The sequence below is a fragment of the Diorhabda sublineata genome, chromosome 6 (assembly GCF_026230105.1).
Source record: "Diorhabda sublineata isolate icDioSubl1.1 chromosome 6, icDioSubl1.1, whole genome shotgun sequence".
Lineage (NCBI taxonomy): Eukaryota > Metazoa > Arthropoda > Insecta > Coleoptera > Chrysomelidae > Diorhabda > Diorhabda sublineata.
In genome coordinates, this window is record NC_079479.1 from 4,457,925 (window position 1) to 4,478,053 (window position 20,129).

General features: G+C 31.7%; 2 protein-coding genes across 3 annotated transcripts; both read left to right on the forward strand.

The window, feature by feature from the left end:
• Positions 1-446: 446 nt before the first annotated feature.
• LOC130444884 (squamous cell carcinoma antigen recognized by T-cells 3-like) lies at positions 447-5,564 on the forward strand. The gene is made up of 6 exons (XM_056780234.1): positions 447-630; positions 685-952; positions 1,267-1,474; positions 1,690-2,168; positions 2,224-2,472; positions 4,369-5,564. Exons 1-6 carry the CDS (start codon positions 565-567, stop codon positions 5,496-5,498), a joined length of 2,400 nt encoding a protein of 799 aa, XP_056636212.1. The 5' UTR covers positions 447-564; the 3' UTR covers positions 5,499-5,564.
• A 95-nt stretch (positions 5,565-5,659) lies between these two features.
• On the forward strand, positions 5,660-14,397 carry LOC130444885 (dolichyl-diphosphooligosaccharide--protein glycosyltransferase subunit STT3B). 2 transcript variants are annotated; one of them, XM_056780237.1, is made up of 12 exons: positions 5,660-7,520; positions 7,570-7,788; positions 7,977-8,220; positions 9,054-9,252; positions 9,314-9,485; positions 10,518-10,696; positions 11,321-11,523; positions 11,605-11,876; positions 13,183-13,444; positions 13,634-13,872; positions 13,926-14,010; positions 14,100-14,397. In XM_056780237.1, exons 1-12 carry the CDS (start codon positions 7,354-7,356, stop codon positions 14,175-14,177), a joined length of 2,319 nt encoding a protein of 772 aa, XP_056636215.1. In that variant the 5' UTR covers positions 5,660-7,353; the 3' UTR covers positions 14,178-14,397. The 2 variants fall into 2 exon arrangements, with proteins under 2 accessions (XP_056636215.1, XP_056636213.1); XM_056780235.1 differs by having other exon boundaries at positions 7,242-7,520; positions 13,926-14,397.
• The last annotated feature ends 5,732 nt before the right edge of the window (positions 14,398-20,129 follow it).

Below are 20,129 nucleotides of genomic sequence, written 5' to 3' on the forward strand. Positions count from 1 at the left end.
CTTATAATATTGTTTTCCTGTTTTCAAACCAAAAGTAGTATTTATGTTGGCAACTCTGTAGACAGATCATACCCCAGTCAAGTTTACTCAACACTTTGACATATGATTAAAAAATTATGTTAAATTGGTCGCATTCAGCGAACATGGACATGGTTGACACTCTAGAACGTGTTGAGTTTGTAATGATTTCTAGGATTATACTGTTGTACAACAGTTGCACAACGTTTTAGCCCGCCGAATGCGACCATTGAAAGCATTTTTTTTATTTTTCACATTTTTATTATTGTTTAATCAAAATATAAACTAGCTCTTGATATGACTAATTCGCAAATGAACTCAATTACTGCTATATTTAAGTCGTTTCTGTTAGTTCAACTTATTATTTACTAAATTCTAGTGGTGTGATTTGGGTTTCTTAAGATGTTCCTTTTTGTAGTGGTTACTCTGATTTGGTACCTGTCAAGTTGTCAAGCAGTGAAAATCCAAACAATTTCTTGTTATTGATTTAATGTGTAATATTTATATTTACTTTTTTATTTAGATTAAATTTTATTCTTACATGAAATGAACATGGATCCCATGGAAGAACAATTATCATCTGATTCCTCAGATGTAGAAGATGGAGAGCAAGTATTGATATTATTACCTATTTATCAAGCATTTCTTCATAGTTCGAAATTTTAGGAATTGGTTAAAAGAGCCGAATATCTAGAGGCTAGTTTATTAAACAATAAATACTTATATGATGAACATATTGAGGTTATTAAGATATATAGAGACCTTGCAGAGTTAAATTCAATGAGAGATGCTTACCGAAGATTTCATCAGTGTTTCCCTCTTACTCCAAAAATTTGGTTAGAATGGATAAGAGATGAAATTAAAATAGCCAATATTAAGGACGAACAAAAAAACGTTTTGGATCTTTTTGAAAAGGCAGTACAAGATTATCTCGGTTGAGTACATACTTATGTAAAAAATAATATTTTAAATAAAGTTCCTTATTCACATGGAACTAGCGAAAAATAGATATTTTTCTTACTTTAGGTACTGATTTGATTAAAATTTCAATTGATAGTTTTTCCTGTCTTTGATAAAGGTATGACGTTACAATATTGTACAATTTAAAATTTCGTAAAGATAAATTGAGTACCTGTATCCAAATTTAAACTATGATTAAAGAATTAGAAAGAATACGAACACATATCTAATCTTTATTAATATTAAGAAATGAAAAAGAAGTTTGATGTAGGTTTACTTTGATTTTAGCTGTAGAACTTTGGGTAGAATATGCACAATATTCACTAAAAGTTAATGGCTTGGAATATACTAGAAATGTATTAGAAAAGGGATTAACCTTTGTTGGTTTACATGTCAGTGAAGGTTCTTTATTATGGGATACTTTACGGGAAATAGAATATGCACATATTTCTTTGCACAAAGAAAATTCACCAGAATGGTTTGCCCAAGTGAAGAGGTACTTACCTATTTTTATTTATAAGTAACTATTGAAGAATCCTTATTTGAGGAGTTTTTAAGTATTTTTTGTATCACTGAGACACATTTTTGCTAATGTAATAATTAACTACATCAAAAGTATCAATTTGTGCTCAGTCTTTTTCATCTCAAATCAGATATTCCCAAGATAGAAAAGTATTAATTAATGTTTCTTATTGTTTTGATTCTTGTTAGGCTAGCTGATGTTTTCAAAAGACAACTTTCTGTTCCACTACTAAATATGGAAAATACTTATCAAGAATGGACTGATTGGTATAAAACATTACCAGATGGTCTAATAGAATCAAAACCTTTAGAATTGGGTTATCAAAAGGCATTAAAAACACTTGAAGTGTATAAACCTTTTGAAGAAAAAATTCTAAATGCAGACAATACTGAACTTTATGATGTGTACAAAGAGTATATAAATAACGTTAAAGATACTTCTACTATTATATGTTTATATGAACGAGTAGTATTACCTTTATGTCTAACACCAGATATTTGGGAAGATTACATCAAATTCACCTTCAAATTAAAAGATGTGGTGTTAAGAATTACTAATAGGGCCATACGAAATTGTACTTGGAGTGAAAAATTATGGATAGCTCGAATTAGAGCTTTGGAATTTCATAAAATGAGTGAAGATGAGATCCTATCTTGCTTCGAGGAAGGTAAATAAAATTTTAAGGGATTAATTCTCAATAGATTATATCGTACGATGTTTAGGTTTAACAAAGATAAATCCATCCCCTGCTGTGGAATTCTGGCAATCATTTTTGGAATATTATCACCGTAATTGCGAGGATCATACAAAATTGACTAAATTATTTCTTCAAGCTTCGGAACAGATAACGCCTGACAGTGACCCTACTTTTAAACTCACTAGGTGGTATGCTCGTGTATTAGCTAAAAGGGGTGACTTGGAATCTGTTAGAAAACTTTGGAGTAATATAATGAGCCATCAACAAAGCAAAGGTAAGAAACAAAAAGATTTCATTGAGTTATGTGCTTTATTTTTTCAGGCTGTGATATTTATTTAAATATTTGGTTATTCTTTATCTTACCAATAGGGTCTAGTCTATTCATGCCACAACCATCATATTCATTGTGCTCCAATGAATGCTTTGATATTTTTTATCAAATTAATCCAGTTTTATGTTACAGTTAGCACTCGAAAATATGACAGTTATGGGATCTACTGGTTGTCGGATTATCAAATATTGTATTTCTTTGACCGATTTTAGCCGTGTATACGCATGTAGATACTGAAAAAAATCTACTATCGTTCATTATCAACACCTAGCCTAAAAAAAATTGAAAAACGCACATAATTAGTTTAGGCATTAATTCAATTAAGTCAAATGGCAAAATTGTATGTAATAAAAAGATCTACAATTTTTTTATGTACACTTTTTACACCTAACCTCAAAATTTATGTGAAAAATTGAAATAACCAAGTTTTTGGTTTTTTATTTTCATCTTTTACAAAAAACATTATCTTTTCACGAAATGTTGTGAAAACTTAACCTTTCTATGTCACAAATACACAGTACTTTATTTAAAATATCTATTTTTTAACCTTATTTTCATTTAATATTGAAAAGGCACCCTAATTTTCAATGGAAAATTCTCCCATCAAAATATCAGCTTTTTTTAAAAAGGTAGTGAGTTTTTTGTTTGTTTAAATCTCTACTTTCTAATGGTGTTAATAAATAAAAACGAAAAAAAAGTCGCATCCGAAAATTTGTATAATTTTTAGTTATCTATTAAAATTTTATACTCTAATTACACGAAAAACGTGAGATTCTATATTACCTTGATAAACCTAAGTAATTAGAGTGTAAAATTTTTGCAAATATCATAAAAGTGTACATAATGATTAAAAAAAATTTTCAGATGCAAGTTTTTTCCTGTTTTTTATTGCTTTTTTGAGAAAATTTACCATGGGGATGATAATTTTTTTACACCATCAGAAAGTAGAGATTTCAACGAATAAAAAACTCACTGCCTTATTAAAAAAGCTGATATTTTAACTTTTTCTACTGAAAATTAGAGTGCATTTTCGAATTAAATGAAAATAAGGTTAAAAAATAAATATTTCAAATCAAGTAAATTACAGTGTATGTGGAACATAAATAGGTAAATTTCCAACAAAATTCGTGCAAAAATAATGTTTTTCTGTAAAAGATAAAAAGAAAAAACCTAAAATTTGGTTTTTGAAATTTTTTACAAAAATTTCAAGATTATGTGAAAATAGTAGTTGTAGAAATTTTTATAACCTACAACTTTGCTATTTGACTTTTTTCCATAGGAATTCTAGTTTTGCCGGAAATCGAGATAAACCGTTTTCTACCCTTCAAAACACTATCTTCCCCTTATAGAACTCACATTGCCCGTAAATTATTTTTCCTCTCTTTTTTATTATCTATATATTACCTTCCTTTACAGGAGCTTCATTCTACTATTATTTATCATATTTAAAAGCTTCTACCCTGGTATATAAACATTATTTACCACTAATTAGTAGTAAAATAAGCATTGTAATCTTCCCGTCTTACGGCATTTTAGGTATTATGAAATGTCAAAAATATATTCACATAACCTCAAAATGCAGAAACATAAAATTTTAATACGATCTCACGTTACCTCAATTATATCGTTCTCTCTTTTTTTACTATTACTACCGTCAATTTAAAGAACTTATAACGTACGTCTTGTAGTTAGTCTTGTGAAGAAGACAATCGATCTGATGTTATATTCGATTTCTATTGATAGAAAGAGAAAGTATGTGTTCGATAAATCGTAGATTGAGTCACGTCATGGAGAAACCTCCACGCATTCTACTATAAAATCGTTTAATTTTTGTTGCAGAGTCTGCCAATACTTGGTGCGAATATGCAAATTTGGAAAAACAATACGGTACACCTAAAAATGTCAGGAATATTTTCAACAGAGCCCTAGCTTCTTGTAAGGAATGGTCTCTCTATATTTTAGAAGAATGGTTAATGTTCGAACGTGAAGTTGGATCATTAGAGGATATTATACGATGCGAAGATAAACGTAACCATCTTTATAAAACGATTAACCAATCAACTCCAACTAATGGCACGTCTGAAGTAACTCGTGCAAATAAAAAGCGAAGTCATGAAGGGGACACTGGATCGTTCAAAAAGAGAAGATATGAACAAGATACTGGAGCATTCAAAAAGAAAAGACGTGAAGAAGATACTGGATCTTTTGAAAAGTGGAGCCATGAAGAAGATACTGAATCATTCAAAAAGCGGAGCCAAGATACTGAATCTCGGTTTAAGAAAAAGAATGACTTTGTTAAACCAACCACGTCATCTCCACAATTGAATGATAAAAACAACACAGTTTTCGTTAGCAATTTACATCCTGCTGTTAACGAAGAAAAATTGAAAGAAATTTTCCCGAATGCTTTAAATATTCATATCGTTCTTGATAAACATGGAAAATCCCGCTGCTTCGGTTACATACACTTTTCTCAAGAGGAGGAATGTAGAAATGCATTAGCTAAAGATAGAGTCCCAATTAACGGTCGACCTGTTTTCGTATCGGAATTCAAATCGAAAAATGAGAAAGATTCTTTAAAAAATACAAGAGACAGTCACCAAAATATATTATTTATTAAAGATATACCATTAACCAAAACTAAAGAAGATCTGGAAGGGATTTTTAAATCGTATGAACCGGTAGAGGTGCGATTGATCTACAAAAGAAATGGGGAATCAAAAGGAATCGCTTATGTTGAATTTAAAACTCCAGAGGAAGCTCAGAACGTATTGAAAAAATGTCAGTCATTAACTATAGATGGTAATAAAGTATTGGTGGCTATTAGTGAACCCCCGAAGAAAAAACCTACCGAAAGATCAGAAAAACTAAGACCTGTACGACACGTTAGATTAGAGATTCCATTGATACCAAGAGCATTGTTGATTAAACCTAGTAAAAAAAATGAGAATAAAAACACCGAAAATTAAGAAAATAATTAAGATTATTTTTTTTTTAATTGTAATTTTAAGTTTAAATAAAGAAATTTTACCTTTCGTTTAATTTATTTATCGCGTAAATGGGAATCTTCTCTACTAAGAGATTAAGATCATCACCATCAATACCGATGTTGAAGACATTCTGCAGTGGGGTGGAGCAGCAAACATCCTGGATGCTGTTTTTACCAAGCAGTTCAGGATTTGGTCCTGTTTGGACATAAAATATCACCATCACCCCAAATTCGCTTTTTGGGTGTTGAGGTTTAGCCGCCTGGTTAAATTAGCTAAGGCAGCTTCACAAAAACTCTTAAAAACCAAAAAGCTGTACATTCGCCAACAGCTTCTAATCCACTAGAAGACCCAGATTCGTCCATCGAGTATTGCTGGCACATTTGCAACCTAAGCATGCTCTGAAAATCCTCGAATCAATATAGAAGAAAGCAATTCGACAATAGGTGATCCAGACTTGACCAGAAACTTGGACAATTTAGAGCACTGATACTACCAAGGCATATGCTCTTCTGAGCCGTCCAACATCCCACCTAGAGCACCTATTGTAAGACCTATTCGACAGGCAGACGTGGCTCATGAACACCGAATTCGTCTATAGGCGTCCAGAACGTCACCTTTCTTTAGAATCATCAATATCCAAGATGGAAACCACCCGAACTAGTCCAGTGTGATGGGGTTTACCCTATTGTGTTGCTTTTTACATAAACAAAGACTAAATTATCAGAAAAAAACGAAAAATTTCTGTCCAACTTAGAAATAATACAGAAACACACTTTGGCTTAGCATTTTCGAGGTCTAGAATCCATTTATCAGACTGGCTTCCAAGGCGACTTGTTTAATTGGGTTTACGAATAAAGAAAAGACGATTTTTGGGGCTCATCCGAAGAAGGGAAAAACCTGCACTAAGAAAAAAGTTAACTGTCTCTTGATGTTAACCAGACCGAGCAATGGATCCATTTTCTGGTTAGATTAGGTTTAATTTAACTTCAATTTGATTAGGTTTACACTAACCTGGGTTAAATATAATTTTTTATTATATATTTTTATAATTATAGAACTGTCGTTACCCACGTGTAATCCAAAAAGTCTAACCAGAAAACAACCTTGACAAATGGATTCTTCGACCTCGAAAACACCAAAATAATGTGTTTCCATTATAATTCTAAACCGGGCAGAGACGAAAGTATTTTTCAAATTCCTAGTTTCCAGTTCCCCTAGCATCTAATTGATGCTAGTTACTTCAAAATTATTAAGTGCACTATTAGTAATTCAATTGTATGTTCTTCGTGTACCTACTACATTTCTCAAATATATGTTTTTTTCTAGATGGACATTTTTGAACTGGTAGCTCGGTTCGTTTTTAACATCAAATTTCAAATATTTTATTTAACACGTGTACAGAATACGTTTCAATTCTATGAACACGTGTAACATTAGTAATCACAGAATGTATTTGTGTCACTGATAATCAATATTCTTTTAGTTAATTATAATCAGTATACCTTCAGCTATAACATCGATGATTACAGTTTAAATTAATTTTAATGTAATAATATTTCTAATAATTCGAAATTTTTATCATTTTCTTTCAATATTTTTATTAAAAAATTTAGAATTCTTCATTATTTTATGAATACTTTGGTTATTAAAAATAAAGCGGTCACTTCTATCACATTGTATTCGTTGATATATATACACCAATCATAAAACGCCGACTGGAGATAATCCAAATAACCTCTTGAATCTTACACCGGGATTGAACCTTCCGTGTGTATGAAGTTTGTATGCGTGTATTGGTGTCAGAGAAGTAGCAATAGTTTCATGTTTATCAAAAATGGTTCAAGTTGTTTCCAAAAAACCAACATCAAAAATAAATAGTAAAACCGGAATTAGTAGTCTAATAATTTTTCTAGTGCTTCTTTTAGCATGGATCGCAGGTTTTTCCTCACGCCTATTTGCCGTCATTAGATTCGAAAGTATTATTCATGAATTCGATCCTTGGTATGTTTTAACTGATAAAAGTTGATTATAGTCATTATAGATATTTTAGGTTTAATTATAGAGCGACGGCCTATATGGTAAAACATGGATTCTATAAATTTTTAAATTGGTTTGATGAAAGAGCATGGTATCCTTTGGGAAGGATAGTTGGGGGTACTGTTTATCCTGGATTAATGTTGACGTCTGGTAGTATACACTATATACTACATTTACTTCATATAAACGTGCATATCCGTGATATATGTGTATTTTTGGCACCTGTATTCAGGTAAGTAATTGCATTTTATGTTTTCTATTTGAGATATATTCATAAAAATTAATACTTTATTTATTGAATTAGCTTTCCAAGTGCTGCATTGTATGTCATATTTTTTTAGAAGATAGAATGGGTAATAATTATAATTTTGAATGATTTTCAACTATTGTTAATTATTACAGTTATTTTGTAAATTTTAGCGGTTTGACATCAATATCAACTTATTTCCTTACAAAGGAATTATGGTCAGCTGGGGCTGGATTATTTGCAGCTTGTTTTATTGCCATTGTGCCTGGTTATATAAGTCGTTCAGTAGCTGGTAGTTATGACAATGAAGGAATAGCTATTTTCGCCTTACAGTTTACTTATTATTTATGGATTAAATCTGTGAAGACAGGCTCTGTATTCTGGTCTGTAGCTGCATCACTTTCATACTTCTACATGGTATGCATTTGAAGAATTTTGTTTTATTACATAATGCAAATTTTTAGTTTTCCTCTATATACATTCCTGAGCAAAAAAAATTGGCTTAAGTCATATTTGCGATATTTCATGATCCAAATTTAACATCTCAAAGCTAATAATCTTAGCTTCATAATAAGTGGTATATGCTGTTGAGGAGTTATTTTTTGGCAAAGAAAACAGATTGAACAAAAAGGAATCTTTAACAATTGAAAAAGGGTATTTCTAGCTGGAATTGTTCTCTTATTTCCATCCCATAGATGTTCGATAGATTCTAGCTGGAATTGTTCTCTTATTTCCATCCCATAGATGTTTGATAGAATTTAAGTCCGGGCCACATGCTGGCCAATCCATGCTGGATTAGGATGGAGTTTTTGCCGATAAAACTGGCATAGGGAACGACTTGTTTTATTCATTTTCAGTAAGAATTATGGTTTGTTGTTAACGGAGATGTGTATCAGTTCACATTTGATGACTAACTGATAGTGGTGAGACCCTTTTCTAAGGGTCAGTTACCCCTAATTATCACTATTGTAAACAAGCATAAAAAAGGTGGTTATCCATCATAACTAATTGTTGGAGTGTGAGAGCAAGAAACATTATTTTATATCATTTTGAAGTTAATAATTTTGTATTCAGTTATTTTGCCAGTGACTTGCGTTCAGAGGAGCCTGAATCGATTTTTTTGCTTATGAATGTATATTAGAGAGTTTCTCTCTTAGCAAGACCAGAATAAAACTTAATTTAGCTCTTCAAATAGGAACATCAGCACCATCAAATGAACATTTCCTCTAAATATTGATTCCTTATTGTAGGTTTCAGCATGGGGAGGCTATGTATTTATAATAAATTTGATACCCCTTCATGTGTTCGTGTTATTACTAATGGGAAGATTTTCAAACAGATTATTCACCAGCTATACGACATTTTATATACTGGGATTAATATTTTCTATGCAGATTCCATTTGTAGGTTTTCAACCTATTCGTACAAGTGAACATATGGCAGCAGGAGGTGATTATACATTAGATTCATTCACCAATTGAACTTTCATATAAGGTTTCTATTGTTTTAGGCGTTTTCGCGTTACTCTTTGCCTTGGGTGTGTTGAAATATCTACAATCAATGATGTCAAAATCAGAATTCAAATCGTTGATGGTATTTGGAGGACTCGCGTCTGCGGCTTTTGTGTTTTTAGGAGTTGTTGTTTTAACGTATACAGGATACGTTGCTCCATGGAGTGGAAGGTAAGTTCCAAATAAACTACATAAATTACAAAAATAAGAAGGTTCAAATTATTCTGTATGAGGTAATATGCTAACAGGATTTGTATCATGATGAAGAGTCTACATGTGTATTAGTAATTTATGTACGGGATAGTTTCTATAAATTGTTCCAGTTAAAATATTTTCTAGTGGTTTACAACTTCCGAATGTATACAGGAAGGGATAGAAAATTTGTTGTTTTTTTATTTTCTTTGTTTCATGTTCGGAACCTAGGATGTTTGAAATCAATTTGGAAATTTTTTATGTCTGAACAGTTTTAGTTATTTCAGTTTTCTTTCAAATCATGACATATGCACAGTATTGAATTTTCGGAAATTAACCAGAATTTGCTGAAATAACCTCCAAAGGGTCTTAAATCTTTGGAAATTTTACAAAAAATGATGTTACAAACTGCTGCAGAATTTAGCTATTTAGAAAAGTGTGTAATTCACTTTTCCCAAATGGCAATTTCTGTAGAAATTTTTTGTAATATAGAACAAGTGGGGGTTGCATCTGTTACCTTTGAATACAAGAGGGGATCTGTGCTTTTCCTCATTTGAGACCCCATCTTGCCTTTCAATTCCAAAGTTCTAATGAATTCCAGTAGCTATTTGGGTTTTAAGGAATTAATTTTTCAAACCTACAGATTTCTTCTCCAAAGCATTTTAGAACAATCAGAATTTCATCCTTTTCCCCGCAAAATTTGTAAGAGTCAGTATCTACTAGATTTAATCTCATTAGGACTTTTCTGGAGTGTTTTATTCCAGGAAGGTACCACCAGAGTGCCACTATATTGGTTTCCTCTACCATGGACAAGGACTCTATCACTTTATAACTGAGTTTTCAGAAATATGTTGCCAATAGTTTCTTATGTACATAGTAACTTAACTGTCTATATTATGTGTATTTACAGTATTTGCTTATTTTTAAAAACTGTGGTCTAGAGTTTATGAAACATTGAAAATCTTTTTATACTTGATTAGAATTTGTATATAATGAAATGTTTTATTGCAGATTTTATTCATTGTGGGATACAGGCTATGCAAAAATTCACATCCCTATAATAGCTTCGGTATCTGAACATCAACCCACAACGTGGTTTTCCTTTTTTTTCGATTTGCACATACTAGTAGTTACATTTCCAGCTGGGCTTTGGTACACAATCAAAAATATAAATGATGAACGAGTATTCGGTAATTATTATTTTTTATTATTTAATGTAACTTTCAGTTATCTCTAAATTATATTAACAACCCTTATCTTGACATTTGTTGATTACTAATCTGTTCATATTTATTATTGGTAGCTGGACATTTCAGACCAGACCGGATTCCGCGTAGCCCATTAAATTTTCTATAAAATGTCACTTAACCAATTAATCTTTTTGCAACCCTTTTTTATTTATAGCTTTTTCATAGCTGTTTTTTTCCTAAAATTGTGAAAATTGTGTTTTCCTATATTTTCTTTGTGAGTCATTTCCATTTTTCAAGCTTTCCAAATCCTTTTTGCATGTCTATTGCTCTCCATTCTACAAAGATGTCCAAGCCATCTAAGATGTTGTTTTTCAATTGTTTTCAAGACAGGTTCTACATTCAAGTCTTTTTATTCACCTTCTCCAACTGTTTTCCATCGATTTTAAGTTGTCCTTTTCTCAGTACCATAATGTTTTTCTTCTTTGTATCAATATTTGTGTTCCTTAATCTTAATGCTTGTTTCCATGTTAATAAATTATATCTATTAACCGTGTCGAAAGCTTTAGCTAAATCCGAGAAAGTTATAATTATTTATTGTAAATGAATATAAATTTATGCTTTTAGTTGTTTTATATGCATTAAGTGCAGTATATTTCGCTGGAGTAATGGTACGTTTGATGTTAACTTTAACTCCGGTTGTATGTATATTGAGCGGTATAGCATTTTCTGGATTATTGGAACTATTTCTTAGAGAAGATGATAGTAGTAGAAACGACGAAAGTGGAGAAGAAGAACAAAGTTCTCCGAGCAAACGACTTTACGATAAGGTACATACTATTCAATTTGAATTTTTTATTATCGTTATAATTTGATTTTACATCTTATATTTGTATTATTCTAATTATTAGGCAGGAAAGGTACCAAAAATGAAACATGAACAATCTAAAGAAGTAGATACCATCGGACCAAATTTGAGAAGTATAGTAACAGTGGTAATTTTGTTGTTATTAATGTTATTTGCTGTCCATTGTACTTGGGTAACCAGTAACGCTTATTCAAGTCCTAGTATCGTATTAGCATCATACGGTAGCGATGGATCTCGACAGATATTGGACGATTTTAGAGAAGCTTACTTTTGGTTATCACAAAATACTGCAGATGATGCGAGGGTTATGAGTTGGTCAGTATATTTTGTTTAATTATTCTAAAAATAACTTTTCTCATCAAAAATTTGAAAGCATTTGAGTCATACAAAGTTACCTTTTATCTTTGATTGGCTTTTTATCAGGTATGTGAGGATACCGAATCCTCTTGTATCTCAATTTATGGTAATATTTTGAATTGTCCTCATAGTCTGCTTTTTTCATTTCCATTTTTCATACATTTTTTTTTTCATTATACTTTTTGACTTCGTTTGGCAAAGAATCCCAATTCATTCTTTGTGTGTATCATTTTTTATCTTATTTTGTTTTGGTTTCTTCTTAAGTGATTTCCTTTCATTTGTCGTCTTAATTAGTGTAATAATTACTCCCACCAGTGCTCAGTTTATTATTATTGAATTTAATTTTTGTTTGGAAGTTTATTAATTAGTAGATTCAAATTTCAAAGTATTTTCTATATTCAGGTCTTTATGAGTGGTTTTTGGGTTTGTAATCTGAAAAATATTGGACTTAGGCCATTGCTTAGACATTTTTTAACTGGTAGATTCAAGTTTCACAGTCTTTCATTAATATTTTCCTTCTGATTCGTTTTTTGCTACATATATTTCAAAATATTGAATATCAGGTTTTGTTTGAGCCTTTAGTTCCTTAAAGATTTAATTTCAAAGTTATTTTTTCATATTATGGTTCCTCTACTAATTGGTAGATTCAATTTTGAAATTTTTCCATATTTCAGATTCTCACCAATATATTTTTGTTCTTAATTTTCAAAATATTGAATTTTAACTACTGCACATACCTTTATTAAAAGATTAACTAATAAATTCAATTTTCTAGTTCTTTTTCGTATCATATTCTTTTTTATTTGTATTTACTTCATAGTTTTCAAAATATTGAGTTTCAGGTATTTTCAGGTTTTCAGAATTTAAATCTATATTAATGAGTAGATTTATTCGAAAGTTATTTTTCATATTTAGGCACCTTCTAAATGTTTTTTATATATAAATTCTAAAAAAGAACTGATTTTCAATTATTTATTAGGCCTCTACTAATTAGTAAATTCAATTTCAAAATTTTCCCAATTTCCTAATGTTTTCCAATTTACTTTTGGTTAATAATTTTCAAAATATTTGATTTGAACTTTTGTCTTGAACATTCTTCAACTAATAAATCAAATTTCCAAGTTTTTTTTTTCATATTGATTTCTCAGACAGATAGAATCAATTTCAAGCTGTTTAGAATTTTCAAGTTCCTTCTGACTTGTTTTCAGTTAGTAAAACTGTTTTATTTTGACTCATTCACCATTATAATGAATTTTTATATCAGGTGGGATTACGGATACCAAATAGCAGGAATGGCTAACCGGACAACTTTAGTTGATAATAATACTTGGAATAATAGTCACATTGCTCTAGTTGGTAAAGCTATGTCGTCAAACGAATCTACAGCATACGAAATCATGACTGCTTTAGATGTCGACTATGTTTTGGTTATATTCGGTGGGGTTATAGGATATTCCGGAGATGATATCAATAAATTCTTATGGATGGTTCGTATAGCCGAGGGAGAACACCCCAAAGATATAAGGGTGAGTTTTAATCAATAATGACAATATAATGTTTAACTTGAGATTTCAGCTTGCATGTCAAACTATGATTGGGCTTCTCAATCTTGTATGAAAGCTTAAAAAGTTCAAAAACAAAAATAAAAATGATTACCTGTTATAATAATAATTAGTATTACTAATTGAACATTAATATTGATAATTAATTTTCAGGAAAGTGATTATTTTACAGAACACGGTGAATTCAGGATTGATTCTGAAGGTTCTCCTATACTATTAAATTGTCTTATGTACAAATTGAGTTATTATCGTTTCGGTGAATTGAAGTTAGATTACAGAAATCCTGCAGGATTCGATCGTACCAGAAATGCCGTTATCGGTAACAAAGATTTTCAACTTACTTATTTAGAAGAGGCTTATACAAGTGAACATTGGCTAGTGAGAGTTTATAGGTAATTTTTTTTTTATCTAAATTGTTTAATAAATTGAAATTATTTTTGTTTAGGGTTAAAAAACCGGATGAATTTAACAGGCCTAGAATACCGGTAGCAGGTAGAGTCGTTAAGACGAGTAATTACGTGTCAAAGAAGGTATTTATATATTTGAATATTCTTAAGAATTATATTTGCAATGTTTTTGTTTATTTCGGTAACTTATATGTTTATTGTATATTTTTTAGAACACAAAAAGGAAGAAGGGTTCCATAAAAAACAAACCGACCGTAGTGAAAGGAAAAAGATTTTCAGTGAAACAATAAGTGTCCAAAAAATGCACTGAAACTGATTTATATAAATTAGTTTGTTATTTTTTTTATTATTATTTCGTTTGAAAAACCAGAAATCTGCAAAATATTTTAATTTGAATTATTTTATTGTTTTTTTTCTTTAAAAACTGTTAAAACTCCAAATGCATTGATACATTTCTAAATATTGGTGAAAATATTGTAAAAAGTTGATAATACACCGACTGTTTTTGAATATATTTTTTTTATTTATGTAACCTTTCTCAAGATGACGTAATACAGGAGGTAACGTTATACACAATCCTGTGAGATTTGATCAAGTGTGATTGCTGGGCATTAACAGATGACGTAGTTTGCAGCTTTTTCCTCCTCCATACACCATTAGTACACTGGATCGCCCGTGATGCTCATACTGTTGAGATGGCGTCTTAGATGACCGTGTCCGTTTAAAAGTCAAGCACTAGTCGACTTTCCGGCCTTTTTAATTGCAACAATTGTTTGGTAAAAGAAGCAGAAGAGACTGACTTGCAAGCAGACCGTTGAGAGACATAATAGTAACACTTTTAGCTACATCAAGACTGAATTGTCGATTGCAGTATGGCGAACGTCGTTGCCGTAGTGACGGGACTCAAACGAGCTAGTTCTTGTAACCACCACTCACTCACAAGTTTTTGCACTCCAGCACTAGCCTAGAGCACACGATTTAGGCCGTTACGGCTTGTATGGCAACTCTGCTACCTGAGCAGATTGAGATTATTATATTTCTATGGAGTTTTCAATAGCTCACTATTTTTTTGTGATAATTTTAAATTGTGAATTAATTGATGATGATAAAATTGATTGTTTTTGACCAGTTTTTTGGTTTTTCACTTTTCAAAATAACTAATAAGTGTGAAAACCATCAAGTCACAATAGAAACGTTTCATAAATACAAAAAGACAGAACATAAGACATAAGTACAAGAAAAGAAAGCTGAATATATGAAGTATAACACGATTACTGCTAGTAGAGAAGCGCAATTCTTTCATTGCAAAAAACTCAGGGAAGTTTTGAGCATAGTGAGTGTATAAGGTCCCCCCAATTGATCTAATGTGAGTCCTAGTGCTTCTTTTTGCAGAACTAAATGTTATTTTTTTAGTTTTCGCTTCGTTTAATTTTAAATTGTTCGATATTCAAGAGAAGCAGATAAATCGTTTTTATATAGTGGTCCCACTGAACCTGAAATAATAAACGATATATTATCCCATACTGATCCTAAAGTACATATTTACATCTATTTCATTTACATAGATTATTAGTTTAGTTTTATTTCGTTTTATAACATCTGAAATCCCTCATTTATTAAACAAGATAATCGTTTCACGTGTTCATGTATCATTTCAATACAAATAACAATTTTTGCGCATGCTGAAACTCTAGAACTTTTCTGATTAAATCCTTAGTAAACCAACACTGTATTCGGTCTGATACGATATAATAACATTATGTACTAAGTAAAGATAAAAATTTATTTATTGAAATTGTTTTTGATGATAGTGAATGATGGAACTTTTCGAATATTTTGCTCACGTGCACGAAAATCATGTGTAAATAGTATTGTTAAGTTCAAAATAAATGTTTGTCATATAATGACTAATATTAAGCGCAATACGAAAGACAAAGATATTTGTTCATTAGAATACGTCAAGGACGAACTTTTAATCCCGACGGAGAAAAAATAATATACGCACCTAAGGAGAAAAGTAGGACATCCTCGCTCGCGATTTTTGTCGCCTTCGACTTGGGTGACAAAAATCGCGGGCGATAATGCCCTACTTTTCTCCCTAGGTGCGTAATGTACTATCAAGTATGATTACCACGATGGTAGATGGAGTACCTAAAGGAAATAACAAAATACAGTATACTCACTATTACTTTATAGCACGTTATGTCATTAATCTAACTATGACTTGGTACAGTCTTTGGAGAAACAGCATATTACATTTTTTAATAATTAAAACATCAAAAAAACCATTTTGCCCCATACTATGGGCTAATGAATGAAATTGAGGCATGATGGCTAGTAGTCCTCCAAAACAAACAAATGTGTATTTCCTCCAGATTTTTATCGTTCACGCCAGCAAAAGTATGTGAGCCCAACGCCCACAGAGCTGGCAGCCTACCCAAGGTTATGACGATGCCAAAAAATTTTTGTTCGCATCATTACAATATAAGCAAATGGCATTTTCGTCATTGTTTTTTGGTTGAGTGTTTATTTTGAGAATTATTATTTTATTGATTGTTCTAGCTGCTGGTGGGCTTCAGGTTTACGAATTGATAAATTTTGATCGAAAAACTAAACGCCAGGACTAAAATTGTGTGCAGTTCCATTTTTAACTGCCAATTGATATGCTAGACGTCTGAGTTCGATTGTTGTTGGTCCAAAAAGATGCTCTTCCATATATTTCAGATATGATTTTATTTCATCTTCTTCTTTATAGCTTAAAGGTAAGCCAATAGTAATTTTACCTCCATCCTTAATTTTCTTAACATATCGCTCTGAAGTAGCCGGAGGCACTGCGTATGCAGAAGCAGTTTTTTTGTATCCCATATCTTTGCTTAAAGCTTTATCTACAACTATTTTCACAGAATCTATCGACCATTCTCCTCTTTTGGTTTTTGTCTTGTAAGTACATACCGTGATTTTATCTAAAAAATAATAAATCATACGGCATAGCGGCTGCCTCAAACTATTTAACGTAATTGGTCCAAGACATCTTGTCGTCGATCGTTGGGATCTTGACTCTTATACTTAGAACTGCCAATCTCTTCTGTTTTGAATGGTGCTTGTATATTGTATAGTTCTGTATGTTCGATCTTCATTTTTTCTACTAGGATATCTTCTCGTCAATCCTGGCCGTATTCGTTATCTTAAATCATTCTCTGTACTAAATTTTCTTTTCACAACTGAGTTATTTCGTCCACTTCCTCATTCCACAATTTTGTTTGTGACCCATTTTAGCTCCAGATCTAGGGAGATCAAACCAGACGGTATATTCAAGGGTGGTAAACTACTTAGTTAATCTCCAGGTTTATTTTTTGTTTCGAATCATAAAATGTTTACTTGCTGTTTATTATGTAATCAGATCTTCTCCATCTAACTTAAAGTAAACACTGTGTTAGTATCACTACGATCACTCAACTTAATTGTAAAAAACTTTCAAACCAACACCAGACGTGAATTTGTATATCATTGTTTTGTTTGTTAACTCTGTTGCAAGTTGACTTCGTTTAAAATTACTTTTTCCCGGTAAATTGCATTTGGAAGATACGAGAATTGCTACTCAATTATTGAGATATGACAACACTGATGAAAGTATAACAAATCTGACATTGTCATATTAATTAGAGTTTGACATTTTTAATGGTGAACGTACAGAACGTGTTGTCAATTGTCATATGAGTGCTATTTGAGTTGTTTACAGGTGCTTGAAACATTCATTGGTCAAAAACAATAACAAAAAGAACAAATATCAGTTGAAAAATAATCCTACTACACGTTTCATTGACTAGCTTTTCAAAAAAATTTATATAATATCAATTATATAAATGGAAGCAAAAGTTTACAATTTTGATGGCAGTTATTTTTGAAGATTGGATAAACACGCACGACCGCGCGTGAGCAAGCCTGTCTCTCTAAGCATCTACCCCCGGATTCATCCACGATTGGATGCGAGGATGAATATTCTACCATCACCCCCCCCCAGTTCTATGGAAGATTCTGGAGGTTTGCCTGTTGGCTATACACTTTTGTCTTCTTGGTCTAGACGTCAAATGTGAGTGTGTGTTTGTTCGCTGCCCCGGGTAAACCCTTTCCAACCTTTATAGGCAAGTGAAGATTTAATACGAGTGGTCCTTCGCCTTCTTTACAGTTGTCCCCTACGTATAATTTGGCACACGGCATTCCACTACCACCCCCCAGTTCTATGGAAGATCCTAGAGAACTTATATTTTTGTTAAGAGTTGGCCTGTTGGCTATACACTCTTGTCTTCTTGGCCTAGACGTCTTAAAGTGTGTGTGTTCGCTGCCCCAGGTAAACCCTTTTCAACCTTTTTAGGCAAGTGAATATTTAATATGAGTGGTCCTTCGCATTCTTTACAGTTGTCCTCTACGTATAACTCGGCACTCGACATTCCACCACCCCCCAGTTCTATGGAAGATCCTGGAGGACTTATCTTTTTGTTAAGAGTTGGCTATACACTCTTGTATTCTTGGTCTAGACGTCTTAAAGTGTGGGTGTGTGTGTTCATTGCTCCGGGTAAACCCTTTCCAACCTTTTTAGGCAAGAAAATATCTAATCCAAGTGGTCCTTCGCCTTCTTTTCAGTTGTTTCAACTCGGCAGAAGATTCTGGAGGTCTTATCTTTTTGTTGTATAACTCGGCACTTGCTTATAAAGTGTGGAGTTACCGTTTCAAAAGGTGTCCACTTGTGGGTTGACGGTTGCCATTGTTTAGAATAATATCTATATGAGATTATATCTATTATTTTGTAAGAAAATGGTGCCTTGATATTTTCCTAGAAATTATTAAGAAAGGTTCAATTTTTATAATGATACTAGTATCAACCAATAAACACAATTGCACTATAAATAGGTAATAAAAAAAACTATAAAATGATAATGAAAGTTATTGATAATAAAATATTATACAGGGTGTTCAAGTTTTCTGACATTTCTTTAGAACATAATCCATGAAAGGTTGTAAAAAATAGACGTTGTAAAATAATGTCATAAATTTATAAACCTTTCTAAATTCTTTTTCAAACAATTTCCTGTAGTTTAAAAGATAACTCGGTTTTTGAACTATTATATTCATTTTTTGAAAAGATAAATAAGAAAGTACATATTTATTACAAAAAAATATTCAAATAATTACTGGATTCATTAATTTTTGATTCTTTGATTGATTTTGTAAAAAGATCTGGGCTGACCTCATAGAGTTGACTAAGGACTCTTCCGCAAAGAATATTTTGCGGAATTTTGTAAAGATGTCTGGGCTGATCTAAACCAGTGTTGACCAAAACCTCTTCAACAATTAATTCTTTGTGGAGAAGTCCAGCTCCATCAAGCTATATATATATATATAAATCGAAATGATTTTCAATGCTCGTTCTGAAAATTCAAACCCTGAATTTTCTCGTTGATTAGATAAGAAGATATTAATTAAAACCATGGTTACAAATTCAGATTAGAAAATATTTTTTATTTCCGGCCCAAAGTGGGAAAAACTAAAAATATCTATCAAATGCTCCTAATTCTCACGTTTCAAAAATATTTTCCTTTTTGTCTAAAGTCTCAGGGAAACATGAAAAAAAATTAACTAATTTTTCCGGATTATTCATTGCGCACAGGTCTGTGAGTTGGCTGTGCTCGTGCGCAGAACTTGATGTTTTGATGTTTGAATCAATTTGAATTAAGTGATTGAAATAGTGTGGACGATAGGAGATCATTCTATTTTCTAATTATGTAACGTAATTACAGGAATAAATGGATCTCCCAAAAGTCATTGGCGTCGTTAGATGCAAAGTATAGCATATCAAACTAATATTTGAAGTAAAAAAAAGGAACTGGTAGTGCATGTTTGCGTAATAAAAACTTAATTAAACGTTGAAAGTGCATTAGGAAAAATGTGACTTTTGAGATTTTTTTCAGTGTCTCCTTGAGGTTGGTTTTTATATCAAACTGCTGGTATCCGTTAGAGTATTCTTTGCAGTCTAGAGTTGTAATTGACTATGGATGGAAGAGAGTCAATTTATGAGGAGAGATAAATTTGAAAGCTTGAAGTCTCTTTTCATGGCATTATCACTGCCACTAAAAGCCGCTCGACATGAACCAAGACAACGTGCAATGCAATACAAGACGTAAATGAGTTTCATTACGTTTTATTTTCCTTATGAGTTTTTCAATGTTTCTTCATCCATTCCCAAC